At 40.3% G+C, this 16,457-nt stretch overlaps 1 protein-coding gene across 3 annotated transcripts; it reads right to left on the bottom strand.

The window, feature by feature from the left end:
- Positions 1 to 365: 365 nt before the first annotated feature.
- LOC121052127 lies at positions 366 to 2,724 on the bottom strand. Of its 3 annotated transcripts, none has more exons than XM_040516188.1 (4): positions 2,355 to 2,724; positions 1,309 to 2,233; positions 1,159 to 1,209; positions 366 to 802 (listed from the first exon to the last, which is right to left on the bottom strand). In XM_040516188.1, the coding sequence occupies exons 1-4, from the start codon at positions 2,360 to 2,362 to the stop codon at positions 551 to 553; spliced, it is 1,236 nt and encodes a 411-aa protein (XP_040372122.1). In that variant the 5' UTR covers positions 2,363 to 2,724; the 3' UTR covers positions 366 to 550. The 3 variants fall into 3 exon arrangements, with proteins under 3 accessions (XP_040372122.1, XP_040372121.1, XP_040372123.1); XM_040516187.1 differs by having other exon boundaries at positions 1,306 to 2,233; positions 2,355 to 2,720; XM_040516189.1 differs by having other exon boundaries at positions 1,306 to 2,233; positions 2,351 to 2,718.
- Positions 2,725 to 16,457: the final 13,733 nt, after the last annotated feature.

Here is a 16,457-nt window from a genome sequence, read left to right on the forward strand (position 1 = left end):
TTTCCTAATATGGTAGATTGAAATAATTTTCTACACTTCCATAGTTTTATACATATAACACATGTAATAGAAAATAACAAAAATAAAATATAAATTTTAGGGCCGGGTTAGGGCCGGGCCGGGCCTAGCCCTTATGGGCTCAATCGGGCAGGGCCGTAGGGTATGGCCGGGCTTTATTTGTGTGACCCATACCCTACCCTAAATAAAAAAGGGTCGGGCCGGCCCGCCCTAATGGAAGGGCCGGGCCGGGCGGGTTTAGGGCCCAAGGGCCATATGATGAGGCCTAATTCACACCATCTATTTCTGTGTCCATCAAGATCAGTATACATAAATTCAAATTGAACAAGCAACAACAAATATGAACATAAAAGCTAATTCAATCAATCACTTTAATATGAAAAAGATCATAAGAATTGAATCATCCATTGACAAATGACTCATACATAATTTGTCCAGCAAAATGCATAAGCAACAAGTGCTTAATGTTGACTGATAGTTTAGCAAAATGTAAGCATTAAGCAATAACAAAAACCAAATAGTTCAAATTGGATTAAAATGCTGCATATTCAGATGAAGCTTGGCTTGGTTGCATAGGCTCTGATTCTTTCCATTGAGCACTCCCAGCTGCCGGATTCTGGCTACTTTGAGTGGGAGGCTGCTGATTTGATTGTGATGTTGAGGCACCAACATTGGGACCCGAAGTACTCTCCACAGTTTGCTTGATTTTCTTCCATGTTTTCCTAGACCTGATAACTTGGTCCTTGACGTTAGTAGACCCCTTTGGTGCAGCTGCTCTGTTGACCTACAAATGAATAAAAGAAAGGACCAAATTACTTACTTTGCCTCATTTCAACAACACAACCAACAATGCTGCAAGTTCAGTTGACTTTAGCACAGTAGCTTTTGCACACAACCCATTACAACCAACCAATTTGACACAACCAACAGAACCAATTACAACGAACTAATTTGACACAACCAACAGAACCAACCAATTTTAATACCAATTTCACACAGCCAACACAACCAACCAATTTCAATACCAATTGCCACATATACCAATTTCAGACAACCATTGCAACATTTCAGTCAACAAAAACACCTAATTCACACAACCAAGTACTAGGCATGTGCATAAGCAGTTCAAACCACACAAACCTCATTTCTCTGCCTCTTGTTTGGAGCTGCTCCACTTGATGTTCCTTCTCCCTATTCCATTAGTTGGTTGGATTAGTATAACAAAGCATAACTTGTGAACATGAATTGGATGATAATAAGAAGAGAATGTTGATGAAAACAACTTACTGCTGCTGCTTTTTTGGCCTTTGTTATAGGACAACCCAATTTGTTGTGTCCTTGCTGGCCACATATTTTGCAGAACATCTTAATCCCAGCTTTAGAGAGTTTCCCTTCTTTAGGAGTAGGTGGTGGTGGGTGATTTTCTTTCTCTCCTGGTTTTTTATGCCTTTTCATCTTAGGTCTTCCAGCTTGCTGCTTGTAAGGTGGAGGTGCAATGGAATAGTCAACAAGTTCCCAATTATCCTCCCTTGCAATGGGATAGATGATGGGGTTATAGGCCTCCATATATGAGCTAGGCATGAGGAAATCATCACAATACAAGGCTGCTTCTTGTTTCTTGAATCTGATTGCACAAATTGCATGCACACAAGGGATCCCACTAAGCTGCCACCTCTTACATGTGCAAGTGTGGAGTCCCAAATCCACAGCATGCTTGCTGCCTCCCTCACCAGTTCCAATTATTTGAAAAATAAACTCCCCACTTCTATGTGCTCGATATTGTGTAGCTCTCTGCCCTATCTTATCAATTATCTTCTTTATCCTAGGACCAACGAAGTCCTTCCACTTCTCACATACCACCCTTCTATTTGCATTCTTAACCATCATGTCCATCCTAATCTTCTCCAACATAGTCAATATAGGCTTATCCCTAGCAGGTAGAATAGCTGAATTAAAAGACTCACACATATTGTTCAGCAAAATGTCACACTTAGATTCATCTCTGAAAAAGGCCCTTGACCATTGTGCTGGACTCTTGTCTTGAAACCACAGCCAGGCATCCTCATCTAGCTCCCTCAAGGCATCCATGTGTTTGTTATACCAAACTTGAGTACTAGAACGAGCTGCATTCCAAACCAACTGCTTGAGGCCTTCTCCTGGATGTTTTGACTTGAAATTATTGTAGAGATGCCTAACACAGTGCCTATGCTTAGCACTGGGGAACAAATTTGTCCAAATGCATTAAGAAACAGTTAGTTAACTTACCAAAAAAAAAGTTATTGAAATAATGTAAAACACATGAATGAAAGAAGTTTTTTCGAAACCAACTTACTAACAATTGCATTTCCCAGCCCCTTCTGTTTATCTGTCATAAACACATAGCTACTATCCCTTTCCATTCTTAGATCACATTTAGATAGTCAAGGAACCAGGTCCATGTCTCTTGGTTCTCAACCTCACACAAGGCATATGCAACTGGGAACATCCTATTATTTGCATCTATACCAACTGCAGTTAGAAGCTGTCCAGGATGCTGCCCTTTGACATGACAACCATCCAAACAAATAATAGGCATGCAACCCCTCATCCAGCCCTCCTTGCATGCTGCAAAACAGATGTACATCATGTGGAACCTCCTTACAGGACCATCTATTTGTGTCTTTATATCAATTGTGGATCCAAGATTGCTCCTAAGCAATTCCTTCTTGTATACAGCTAACATGTTGTATTGATCAATATAGTGTCCTTCATTCATCCTCTTTGCTGCCCGTTTTGCTCTTGTGATTGTCTGCACACCAATGTCTAACTTGTACTTCTTTTCAATATGATTGTGGATCCCTTTCCTGGACCAATTCTCATCAACCATAAGATCCTCAGCAACCTCTTGAGCTATTCTTCTGTAAGTCAAGAAATGACTTGTTTCAACTGGAGAGCAGGTATGCTTGTTGTTCAGTGTCTTGATTATGAGTGTATCACCCTCACCCTTGGAAGTGCTAGCATACAACCTAAAAGGGCAGTCCCATTGACAGTTCACCTCTATCTTCTTCTTGGAATTTTTCTCAAACCACAACCCAAGTTGGTTTCTAATGGCACACTCCCTAACAGCTTCCTTTAATTGTGCAGAATTTGGAAATGCAAGACCTAACCTGAACTTTGGATTTTTCAGATCTACTGACCTAATCCAAGGTCTAACCCTCAACCCCTTCTTCCTCCTCTTAGGAATTGGATTCCCATCTTCATCCTCTTCTGATTCACTCCCACTCAAGCTCTGCAAGTCATCTGAATCTACAGTTTCTTCAGAACAGTAGCCAGTGAAACCCATCTCTTCATACTCTGGTACAACTCTCGGCTTTGTGACATTTTCTTCAAATTGAACATCATCACACTCATCATTCTCAATGTCATAGTCTGAATCAACATAGAAGTCAGACCCATCACTGCTATCCTCATCCTCCTCAACTTGTGCTTCAAACTTCTTCTGCCCTTTATGCCTTGTGTTATATCTTGGCTCTCTAGGCTTCTTCCCCTTTCTGTTTGCCTTAGCCTTGTGATGAATGGGCTCCTTCCCCTTGTTTTGTGCAGCCTTAGATGTTTGCTTCCCAACAGCCTTAGATTTTTGCTTCTCTGCTTACCTCTTCTCTAATTCAGCAACCAACTATTGCCTCACAGCCAATGCATCTCTTGCTCTCTTCTCAGAAGCCTCCCTTTCTCTTAGCTTTGCTTCTTCCCTTGCCTTCTGCTCAGCAGCCTCCCTTTCTTTCTTTTTTTCTGCTTTTTCTCTTTCCTTTTGCTCAACTTCTTCAACACTAACTGCAGCAGAAGCTTGACTCTCTCTGAATTCGGCAGCCTCTCTCTTAGCTCTCTCAAACTCCTCTCTTTCCCTTTTCTCACCGTCCTCTCTAGCCCTCTTCTCTATATCCTCTAGTTTTTTGTTCAAAGCATCCCTGGCAGATGTAGGCCATAATCTTTTAGCAGTGTGTTTCACCCTTCTAGGTTTGGCTTTAGGGGGCTGCAAGTTACCCATATGCCCATGTCTTGTTGCTGTATTACCACCCTGCCCCACCTCACCTTGGCCGACACATGCTTGTGAACCCATGATGTCTGGTACATTATCAGATAAACCAGCAAAAGTGGACTGACTTGGTCCACCTTCCACATTTACTCCACTCCCATCCTCACCCACAATATTGCCAGCAGAACCACTATCATTTGCAAGATCAATAATTTCTGCCTCTACTTCTGCATTTACTCTAGCTGAGCCACCAACTACATTTACTCCATATCGTTCACTATATAACTGGCTAGCCATCAAGTTTGCTTCAAAAAAAGCCCTTTCCTTCTCTCTTAAAGTCTGATTGTTCAAAGGATTGACAAAATCTTCATCGGGTGGCAATGCAAACTCAGCATATGCTTCTTCTTTTTCCTAGGACCCACACCCGTAATGTACACAGTTATTTGCCTCTTCTTCAATGGCATCATCTTCACCATCTCTATGGCATCTCCATCACTCTTGATCTGTATGAATCCTTCATTGGGTGGTGTCCGAGGTATCTTGAAGTGGTAAGAGATTGGCTTCTCCCTGTACCCCAATGCATGAGCAATATTATTCATCTCCACCCATGAGATCAAATCAGGATCTAGACCATCAAGGTATATCTCTCCCCCCCCCCCAACTTGTTAAACCTAGGAACCTTATACTTCCATGTGCCATCCAACTTCTTGTCAAAATAACCACCATGAAAAATCTCCATTGTATACAAGTTTTCTGGAACTAGAAGAAAAAAAAAAACAAGAACAAAAGTCAACACCTATCTTCAGTTTTGGAAACCCATTGTTCAATCATTAGTTACATGTTCAAGGATGACTTCATCACGCAACAAAACAGACTATGGAGGTGCAATTTCATGTGCCTTCAACTCAAATTTCAGATAACTTAAAATATTCAACATTTAATTTTTTGGAAAACAGATGGGGATTTCAACATTTAAAAACCCCAGTTTATGTTCAATGATTCAACTACAGTCCAAAGCACTGTTTAAAAACTCATAACAGACAAATCAATTTGCTTTCTTCTCTTTTCTTTATTAAACTAGCACAATGAAACCCATTTTAATATGTTCATCGGTGGAAGCTTTCTTCTCTTTTAATATCTTCAATCAACTTGCTTTCTTCTCTTTTCTTTGTTAAAGTAGCACAGTGAAACCCATTTTAATATGTTCATCGGTGGAAGCTTTATTCTCTTTTCTTTATTAAAGTAGCACAATGAAACCCATTTTAATATGTTCATCAGTGAAACCTAGAATACAGACAAACTCGTTTTCAACTTTTGGACAAAGTGCGTTTACATAGGATACGAATATAGAACAGAAGATATAGATTGGAGGACTCACTTTTGGCTGGTGGTCCATACTCCCTAAATATCCCCCACATCTTCGCCATGATAGTGATCCTCCACTATCGTAGATTCGAGAATCAAGTCCATGACCTGCTTTGATCGGACTGTTACTGTGGAATTCTCACTTTTCGAATCTTTTGGAGATAAAGGTCAAATCTTTATTTTGGGAGGCATTGGGTATGTTTTGGATCAAGTTCAGAAGACTAAGAAGAGGGAAGTATCGAAAATGACGAAAAGGGAGCGAAATGTGGTTTTGTTCGATTAGGGTTAACTATTACGTAAAAAGTTCATTATGCCCTTTTCTTTGGGGCCCACGTGCTTGCCACGTCACTAAACAAAAGGAGATGTTAGAGATTTTTAACGGAAGTATCACGTTGATGCCAATATAAGACTTTGGGTATCACATTGATATTTTTGAGAGTTCGGGTATCATTTTGGCCTTGGCAGAATAGTTTGGGGACGGTACCTGAATTTTTCTCCAAAAAAAAATAAAAAATAAAAACTCATCCCAACCAAGTTTTTGTTTTCGGCAAAGAAAATAAAAATAAAAACCAGTTCTAGTCTCACCTAGATCAAAATAACATCCATAAGCTCCTCAAATTGTTCTTGGCTTTCACCTAGATGGCTAAGTTTTGTAGTCAGAAAATTAAGTTTATGACACATGTATATTGGATCAATTAGTTAATTGAAAACTAGCGAATTAATCAATTGTTTGATAAGTTTGTATAAATTTAGGATGCTATTGATTTGTGTTTGGTTTATGATAATTGTTATTGCTCAGTTTGTTTGGTTATAACAACTTCATTGTATTGAGGTCTTCAAGTGTGCTCAATTATATGATTATGACTTATTTGTGTTTAGATTATGGCTTCCTAATCCCAAACCCTAATATTATAGCACTCCATGAATTTAGAGAAAGAGAGAGAGGGAGAGAGAGTTGTGGAAAAGATGGAAGACCAGGAGGTGTAGAGAGAAAAAATAAAAATTATTGGGCAAAATTGGAAATCTAGTGTGCCCAAATATGAAAGGAGGTCAAATTAATAATTTTGGTCCATACAGAAAGTGCAAAAAAGAAGGGGGTGTTAAAAGAAAAGCACATTATGTGCCTTCGTCAAAGCGACTGACGGAGAGGGAATCAAGGAATCAGTGATTACCATCAATAAGCACAATTATGGATCAATTAGCGTTTAATGTCATCATTGTAATTGTTCTTTCCATTGTAATTCTCTCCCTATATAATGGGGCTATGAAATGAAATGAGTAGACCAATTCCAATCCATTTTTACTTTAACACGTTATCAGCACGCTCAGAGCAAATATCCAAGAAAAAAACCCTAATTTTCCAGTTTCTTTCTTCTTTCTGTCGAAAAAAAAAAAGAAACCAAAACAGAGAACTTCTCTGCCGAAAAAAAAAAAACCCCTCCCACGGATCTCGATTCGACGCGTCTTGCAGCAGCCGGCCAGACCTCGCTGCCCAGCCAGCCTCAAGCCTAGCAGACCTGCAGCGTTGCTCAGCCAGCCCACACGGGCCTCACCGAGCACCTGGTAGCCTCTAGCCTCTAGCCCACTGCCCCGTCAAGCACTTTGGAGCCTCACCTGCTCCCCTTCACTGATCCCAACACCGATCCCTGCATCACCAGCCCAGTCGCTCACCTCCACCCACCTGCAGTACCCCCGCGCCAGCAGCACGATCTAGCCTTCGATCCAGCCTCCGCGCGCACAGATCACCTCACCGGTCTCACCCTACCGGCCCCATCCCGGCACAGCAGGGTAGATCCCTGCAACCCAGCACCAGACCCACAACCCGCATGAGCAGCCTGCTCCCTAGCGGCCTCCAGCGCCCGTTCCACAGCCGGCCAGGCCGGCCTCAACCAGCTTTCACGCATAGATCCTCCGTCCCACGCCCTGAGAGCCCAGCCAGCCTCCACTTGCAGCGGCGCCCACCCACTCGCTTGCCCCATCTCTCACCTGCATCTTGCTGCTCCACTCGAACAGCTCTGAAAAAAAAAAATATATAGAACACCAGAGGAAAGAAGACGGGAGAAGAAGAGAGCAGAAAAGAAAAAAAAAAACAAAACAAAAAAGAGCTGACCCGGCCCAAAGAAAAGAGCCGGCCCAATTGTAAAAAAAAAAAAGAAGTTGGCCTAAGGCCCAGAAAAAAAAAAGAAACAGGCCCTGCAGCCCTGAAAGAAAAAAAAACAAAGAAAAAAAGGAAACAGGCCCTGCGGCCCAGAAAATAAAAAGAAAAAAAACAACAAGGCGTTGTGGCCCATTGCTAAAAAGAGAGAGGAAGCGGCCAAGTTTTTCTCAAGTCCAAAAACATCGCTACACACGCCTGCATCAACACGCGCGTGCGCTAGGATTGTTTTATTTTCTCGAAATCAAGTATGTTTTCTTTATTTTATTTTTTTAACCAAGCATGTGAATTTGATTTATCTTTTCTATTTTTAAGCATGCTTTAGATTTTATTATATATGCTTTTATTATAAAATTTTCGAACATGTTTAGTTAGATTATATTAATCATTTTAAGCATGCTTTGTCATTTATGCTTTATATAATTATCTTTAAGCATGATTATATATTTTATTTTTGAGCGTGCCATATATATCTATATATATTGTTATATATTACTTATGCAATTTTGAGCATGTTTTGTGAATTTTTTTATTTACGCCTATATAATTATTCCTAAGCATGTCTTTATATTATGCTGTCGTTTGTATTTTATTTTACGCATGATATATTATTACTATTATTATGTGTAACATATATATTTTGGTATACATTTGTGAAATTTGAGCATGCCATGTAATTTATTTTAATATATGCTATGTTTTTATTATTTATTACGTGCTATGATTATTACTTGTTTAGAATGCTATACAAAAAGAATTGCGTTTTGCCATGATAATAAAAGTTCATGCGCATTATAAATACACACTTACTGTGATAAAGTATTTTCACATGGCATCGAAAAAATGTGACCATTACGAATCTTGGTCTTGAAATCTAATTCATATTTTTTGGAAAATAATTCACGTGGATGTCTTTATGACTGCGTAATTTATATCTTCCCTCTTGTTTTATGTAGATGGCTGATCCAACTCGACCTGAGTTTGACATTTTGGACTCAGAAGGACTTGAGTACCACCGTTGAGTTTCCGATATGGAAACTGCCTTTGTGGCACAAGACTACACTACCACCATTACTGTCACGCCCCTGATTTTACACACATGAAAATCGATATATATAATCCCATAATTATACATGCGTGAACGTTCAGTCATCAATACAAAATATCTGGAATCTTTTTCCCTTTAACTTACACACTTATTGATGCCCTGAACCCTCAAAGTTAATATATACTCGCTCCATAGAGTTATATATTACACAAGCTTACGAATTAAATTTGTCAACAACAAAATAAAACGTAAATGCTCCTCAGAGCTCACTACCACGGAAGTCCAAATAACGGTAAAGTCATAAAGATGGTTTCCTACCGTAAAGCTGCTAGCTCGCTGCCTCAACCTCGATTATCCTAACCTGCAGGATTAACCCTTACACCGTTTGAATAGTGTACCGGGTTGCCACACAACAAACCCGGTAAGCTTTTGCAAGCCCGTATGAGTAACTCAAAACACACATGCACAACTCACGCCAAAAAGAGGAAAACAACTCATACTTTGATTCCTTAAAAACACGAAATAAAGGAGAACAACTCACACTTTAATTTCCTTTCAAATCAAAACATAGAAAACAACTCACATCTTGAATTCTATCAATAAAACATAGAAAACAACTCACACCTTGAATTCTATCAGTTATACCATAAGCGTACCATAGAAAGCAACTCACACCTTGATTTCTATCAGTAAAACATAGAAAACAACTCACACCTTGTTTCCTATCAAATGTACCATAATCGTACCATAGAAAGCAACTCACACCTTGATTTCTATTAAATGTACCATAATCGTACCATAGAAAGCAACTCACACCTTAATTTCTATCAAAACGTTAATAAGGAAAACAACTCATACCTTGTCCCCTTAAAAACCATTAATAAGGAAGCAACTCACACCTTGTTCCCTAAAAATACGTAATGTCATGAGTTGTCAATAACCAATTCCTGTTACCCCATGAATTACCTATATGGCAGACAGATTAGAGCTCTAACTGAAAACGTAACCACTCGTCCGGCCAAAGACGTGGTCACCTGATATTCTGCCCAAGGTCTTAGACCTTCGATCCTCGGGCCGCACTGTCCCTTGGAGCAAATCATTAAAGGAGTTGCATTGGACCCAAAATGTTACACAAATTGCAACGCTTTTGAAAACAATCGAAATCAACATTTCCATAATCATTGTTTTCTGAAAAAGCCATAACACAAAACAATAAAAAGCATCATTTCATGCCTATTGTTTTCATACCCAAATCTCAACACTTTTCTCAAATCTCAATGCTTTTCAAAACAAATCGAAATCAATCATTTCCACAAATCATTTGTTTTCCAAAAGCCACACCCCAAAACAATAAAAAGCATCATTTCATGCATATTGTTTTCATAAATCCACAAACCACCCAAAGCATATATATTTCACGCAAATATATATCTATATGTAGTCATCCGCTCAGGAATGCCTACTAATACCAACTATAGTTTGCAGTTAACTAATAACTCTCAAAACAATTAGGTATTCCCGTTCGTGAATGAACTTCTTGAGATTACTCACCTCAGAATCCCGCTGCGTCTTCAATACAGAACCAAACTAACACTATCACCAACAACTCGTCCAATTCACCTTTCGAAGCACCTAATCACCAATGATCTCAAATCAGTAACGATTCACAACCAATCTAAGTCCGAAACCCCTGTTTTGAACTAAAATCCCCAAAGTGGCGCCAATCGAGGCAAAACCACATCCGAGACCTCCCAAAGTCTCTGGAATACGTCCACGATCGATGTGACCAAACCACAAGTCGATCGGACGCTCAAATCCTCACGGATAGAATAATCGATCGGTATGAAACTGCAAAAATCATAACAATTCCATACGAACTCCAAAATTTGCATATTACATATCGAAACGCTCATATCAACGAGTAGAACATATATAATACTAAAAAAAGTTCCTTAAGTGGCCGGAACGCCACCGGAACACCGCCACCGGCCAAAACTCAATATTTCACAAAACTCCCAACATCAAAGTTCTTCATCTAAGCATGCTTGTGAATTCTCATAACTAGCTTGAAGTCAGAAAACAAGCTTAAGGGATCGAAAACTACCTCACAAGCCGTGAACAGTAATCCCAACTGAGTTGAACCGATTTCCACGTAAACCGATCAAAACAAACCACATAGATCGATCAGCAAGCCTATTCTGAACTCAACCAAGGAAACACGAAGCCACGAAGTCGCCGAAGTTGTGTTTTCCGGCCGGGTCTGAAAACACCAACCTGCACCGCCTTCTACCGCCGCTACCACCGAGAATCGGTACTAGAGGACACCACAGGGAGGAGCGCAAGGAGGAGTCGAGCTGATCTGGAAAGTCTCGTCGCCGGAGATGGCCGGAGCTCGCCTGAAAAGCCTGGTCGGGTCACCGGGTTCGGGTCGGGTCGAGCGTGGGTGATGAGAGAGAACGGAGCGTTTCTGGTTTCCAGAAAAGGAAAATGCAAAAATGGAAATAGTAAGTTTCCGAAAATGGAAACTCCTATTTATAGAACTTTCCCAAAACTTCAAACGCTCATAACTTTCTCATACGAACTCCGATTCTCGCATTCCACATGTCCACGAACTCGTATCGACGCGCTCTACAACTTTCATGAAGGAAGTTTTTGGAGAATCCCAACGTATAAAAAGTCAACCTTTGCGCCACCCCTAAAGTCACATTTTCCGAATAAAAATTCGTCCGAAACACTTCCGCTCCATCCACAAGCCACGAAACCGTCGAATAACCATAATTTAGATTCTGGAAGTTCCTCAGAAAATAATTACGAAATTTCCGGGGCATCACAATTACTGACCCCAAAGATGATGAGCTATCTAATAAGGTGAAAGCAGATGCCTTAATGTTTCTGAGGCGACATATTGATCCTAGCTTACGCTGGGAGTACCTTTAGTTGAAGACACCCAAAGAACTGTGGGATGCCCTTAAGGGATGTTTTGGGAACATTCATGACAACTTGCTCCCAGAACTGGCCGTTCAGTGGAATGGAATCCGCTTGCTAGACTACAAAAGGGTCAATGACTTCAACAAGGACATGTTGCGCTTAAAGGCACATCTCAATTTCTGTGGAGGGGAAATCACAGAAGATGATATGATCTACAAGACTCTTACCACATTTCCTACTTCAGCGTTTATACTAGCGAACCAGTATAAGTTGGAGTATGACAACAAAAGAAACACAACCTTCAATAAGTTGATAAGCCTACTGCAAGAGGCTGAGAGACATAATGAGATTCTCTTGAACAACAATGCCAGGCCCACTGGGACAAAGAAAATTCCTGAGGCTCATTATGGAAAAATGAAAGGTGAAAAAAACTCCAATGCAAAGGGGTTTAGACGTGCTGATCCCTACCCACGTGGCAACCATGCGCCACGTGGAAAGGGACATGAGGATCATGGAAACAAGATGCAAAAGGAAAGAGTTGACAATGAACCATGCTATAGGTGTGGATTCATTGGCCATTGGTACAAGAACTGTCAAGCAAACAACAGAGTAGCAGCCAATTACAAGAGATATAGAGAGTCTAAAGAACAAGAGGATCACTATATGGAAGAAGGAGGTCATGACCTAAATGTCAACCTTTCAATTGCAGACTTCAATGGCAAAGAGGAACTTGCTAAGTCAATGGATGCTCTCAATCTTGACTGATCTGCTTTATTCATTTTATTTTCCAAAGATAGTTGTGAAGGCATAATGCCTCATTTTTAATTAGACTATTATTTGGTCTTAAAGAATGGTTTGATGAATTAGATTTTTGAACAAAGACCTTGATTTAATTATCGTTGGCTTATTAATAAATTTCGAATTTTATTCTGAAGCATTGAATTTATTCAAATTTATTTTCTATACACATATTTACATGGTTTGAAATAACATTATATAGATGTAAAGCAATATTATTAGAATGCAAAGATTATCATTCTACTAAAATAGAAATACTCTAAAGAATATGAGATATGCTCTATATGCACCAAGAGTTAATTGAACCTTGTTAAGTATCAAAGATATTCGTGCCAACGGTTATCATGTAAAAAACACACCGTGAGAATGGAACTGAATATTACCTCTAATGAATGTGGAAGGAAACACATTTTAGAGAAACTTATGAGTTAATTTAGTGGACTGTATCTCACTACGATTCGGATCATTGAATCCTATATTGTCACCAACAGTGAAATGTGGGACACTGACTCATATAGGCTTTGGCATGACCGCCCAGGGCACCTCGGTCGTGACATGATGATCCGTATTTTAAAAAACTCATATGGACATCCCTTCTTTCGAGTGAAAAATTAAATGAGAGAAAAATCCTTCACATTGCACGGTGTCGGTCCTAGTACTGCTCAAATGCAGTCATTGCCTTCTGAAGTACCAGAAGCACTACCACTCTCCCATTATGCCTCATGACTATTTCAAAGGCACATCACTCATTTTGCAAAGCATGCTCTTTAGAAAAAAACAGGATCGAGACCTTCCTATGCTAAAGATATAAAATAAAACATTCCATTCTTACAAAGGATACAAGGAGATATCTATGGACCTATCCATCCAGAATGCGGACCATTCAAGTACTTTATGGTTCTGGTGGATGCTTCGACAATCTGGTCACATGTCGTTTTATTGTCCACAAGAAATGCTGCAATACTCATAGCACATATTATACGTTTAAGGGCTCACCACCCGTATCACCCTATCAAGTCTATAAGGCTTGATAATGCTGGAGAGTTTACATCAAAAGCATTTGATGATTATTGCATATCTATTTGGATCAATCTAGAGCATCTTGTACCCCATGTACATACACAAAATGGTCTCGCAGAAGCCACCATCAAAAGGCTACAGATGGTGGCTAGGGCATTGGTTATGCGCACTAACCTGCCTATATCTGCATAGAGGTTATGCAATATTGCACGCAGCTTTACTCATTCGTTTCAGACCCACTGCTAGCCAACCATTTTCTGCGTATCAGTTGGTAACTGGATATGAGCCTGACATTTCACACGTACGCATATTTGGTTGCGCAGTATATGTGCCTATTGTGCCCCCACAGCGCACTACAATGAGTCCTCAGAGACGATTGAGTATTTATGTTGGATACGAATCCCCAACAATTATTCGCTATTTGGAACCCTTGACAGGTGATCTCTCTACCGCTAGATTTGCGGATTGTCACTTTGATGAGACAGTCTTCCCGTCGTTAGGGGGAGATAGGAAAAAAGATTTTCCAAGGGAACGACAGGAATTGTCGTGGTTTGTACCCACTTCGTCTCATTTTGATCCCCGCACTTCACAAAGTGAAAGTGAAGTGAAAAGAATAATCGATCTTCAGAACGTAGCAGATTCGATGCCTGATGCGTTTACTGATATCGTAAAAGTGATGAGATCACATATATCAGCTGCAAATGTGCCTGCAAGGTTAGAAGTCCCCAATAAGGGGCACGGTGCCACAGATAGAGGCACTGCAACCGCACTTAGTGGAGGTGTGGTTGAGGCCGTGGCTCCCCAAGGAAGAAGGGGAGGTCACTTGGTTCGATTGACACTCACCCAAGGAAGAAGAGGGCGAGTAAGGCACAAACCAATCATCAATGTATAGAATCCCTCTCATGAGATTGTCTCTGATTATAGTTATGTCCATGAATCAATACTGGAGGACGCTCCGATGTTTGAAATGATTCCAGAGAACAAAGAAATCTCAAAGGATTATGAGAGTGCGTATGAGTTGATAGAAAGATCTTCCATACACATTGATGATATATACTGTTGCTCAAGGAATCATAAAGCACGATGATATCGAACCACGCTCTGTTGAAAAATGTCAACAAATAGCAGATTGGCCTAAATGAAATGAAACAATCCAGGTAGAATTAGATTCTCTGACAAAGAGACAGGTATTTGGTCCGGTAGTGCTAACCCCACCAAGTATAAAGCCTGTAGGACATAAATGAACCTTTGTCAGAAAGCGTAATGAGAAGAATGAAGTCCTAAGGTACAAGGCTCGCCTTGTGGCGCAAGGTTTCTCACAACGCCCTGGAATTGACTACGAGGAGACATTCTCTCCCAAAATGGACGTTATAACGTTCCGCTACTTAGTTAGCTTAGTAGTTTCCAAAGGACTGGAAATGCAGCTCATAGATGTGGTCACTGCATATCTCTATGGGGATCTAGATTTAGAGATATATATGAAAGTGCCTGATGGCCTTACATTACCCAAGTCAAGTGACTCTAAACCACGGAGTGCATTTGCAATTAGGTTGAAACGCTCACTTTACGGATTGAAACAATCAGGGCGGATGTGGTATACCCGTCTAAGTGACTGCTTGATTGGGAAGGGATATAAGAACGATGAATTATGCCCCTGCGTATTCATAAAGAAATTAAACAAGTTCCGGATTTGCAATTGTAGCAGCATATGTCGATGATATGAACATAATAGGTACTCTTGATGAAATAAGAGAAACCGCGGGCTACTTGAAATCCAAATTTGAGATGAAGGATCTTGGAAAAACTTGATTCTGTCTAGGCCTAGAACTAGAACACCGAGTTTGTAGAATACTAATCCACCAGTCTGCGTATGTCCAAAAGTCAGGCAATTCAACATGGACAAAGCGCATCCTGCTAGCACTCCCATGATCGGTCAAAGTTTGGATGCGAGGAAAGATCCATTTCATCCAAAGGAGGATGACGAAGAGGTGTTGGGAGCTGAAATTCCCTATCTAAGTGCAATAGGTGCATTATTATACTTAGCCCAATGTACTTGACCAGAGATTGCATTCTCAGTGAACTTGTTAGCTAGATTTAGCTCAGCGCCAACGCAGCGTCACTAGAATAGTATCAAAAACATTTTTCGATACCTAAAAGAAACCATTGACTTGTGACTGTTCTTTCCCTATAGAGAGACAAGAAGGACCGCAGATGGAACTGCAATCCCTAAAGGAAATGTTGATGGCGAAAGCGCCACTCACTACACCGAAACGCAAAATAATGTTTCGGTTGGTTTTGCTCATACTAGGTACCTCTCTGACCCACATAAAAGTCGTTTCCAAACTGGTTATGTATTTACCATTGGGAACACGACGATATCTTGGAGATCAACCAAGCAAACCCTTGAGGCTACCTCCTCGAACCACCCAAAGATCATTGCTCTACATGAGGCGGTTCGTGAGTGTATATGGTTAAGAGCTATCATTACACATATTCGAGGGACTAGTGGTTTGAGTTCTACCACTAAAGAGTCTACTTGCATTTATAAAGATAATGCAGCTTGCAACGAACAGATGAAGCTAGGATATATCAAGGGTGATAATACAAAACACATATCGCCAAAGTTGTTCTACAATCAGCAACAACAGGTTCTCCTCAAGATTCAAGCAAATCAAGTAAGGTCTGAGGAGAATGTGACAGATTTGTTCACCAAATCACTGCCTAAGGACACATTTGAGAAACATGTGAAAAACATAGGAATGCGAAGACTTTCCAAGCTCCCTTGATTAATGTAAGTATCAGGGGGGAGGTGTAGACGTCAGGGGGAGTCTAACACACACATGTCATACTCAAATGTAAAAGATGCGTTGTGCTCTTTTCCTTAGACCAAGGTGTATTTTTTGTCCCACATGGTTTTTATTGTTACTTGGCAAGGTTTTTAGTGAGGCAACAACTCATGCACCATTTAGTCTTTGACTTGGCACAAAGGGGAGTGTTAAAGGAAAAACACATTATGTGCCTTCGTCAAAGCGACTGACGGAGAGGGAATCAAGGAATCAGTGATTACCATCAATAAGCACAATTACAGATCAATTAGCGTTTAATGTCATCAT

This window comes from Rosa chinensis, chromosome 3 (assembly GCF_002994745.2).
Source record: "Rosa chinensis cultivar Old Blush chromosome 3, RchiOBHm-V2, whole genome shotgun sequence".
NCBI lineage: Eukaryota > Viridiplantae > Streptophyta > Magnoliopsida > Rosales > Rosaceae > Rosa > Rosa chinensis.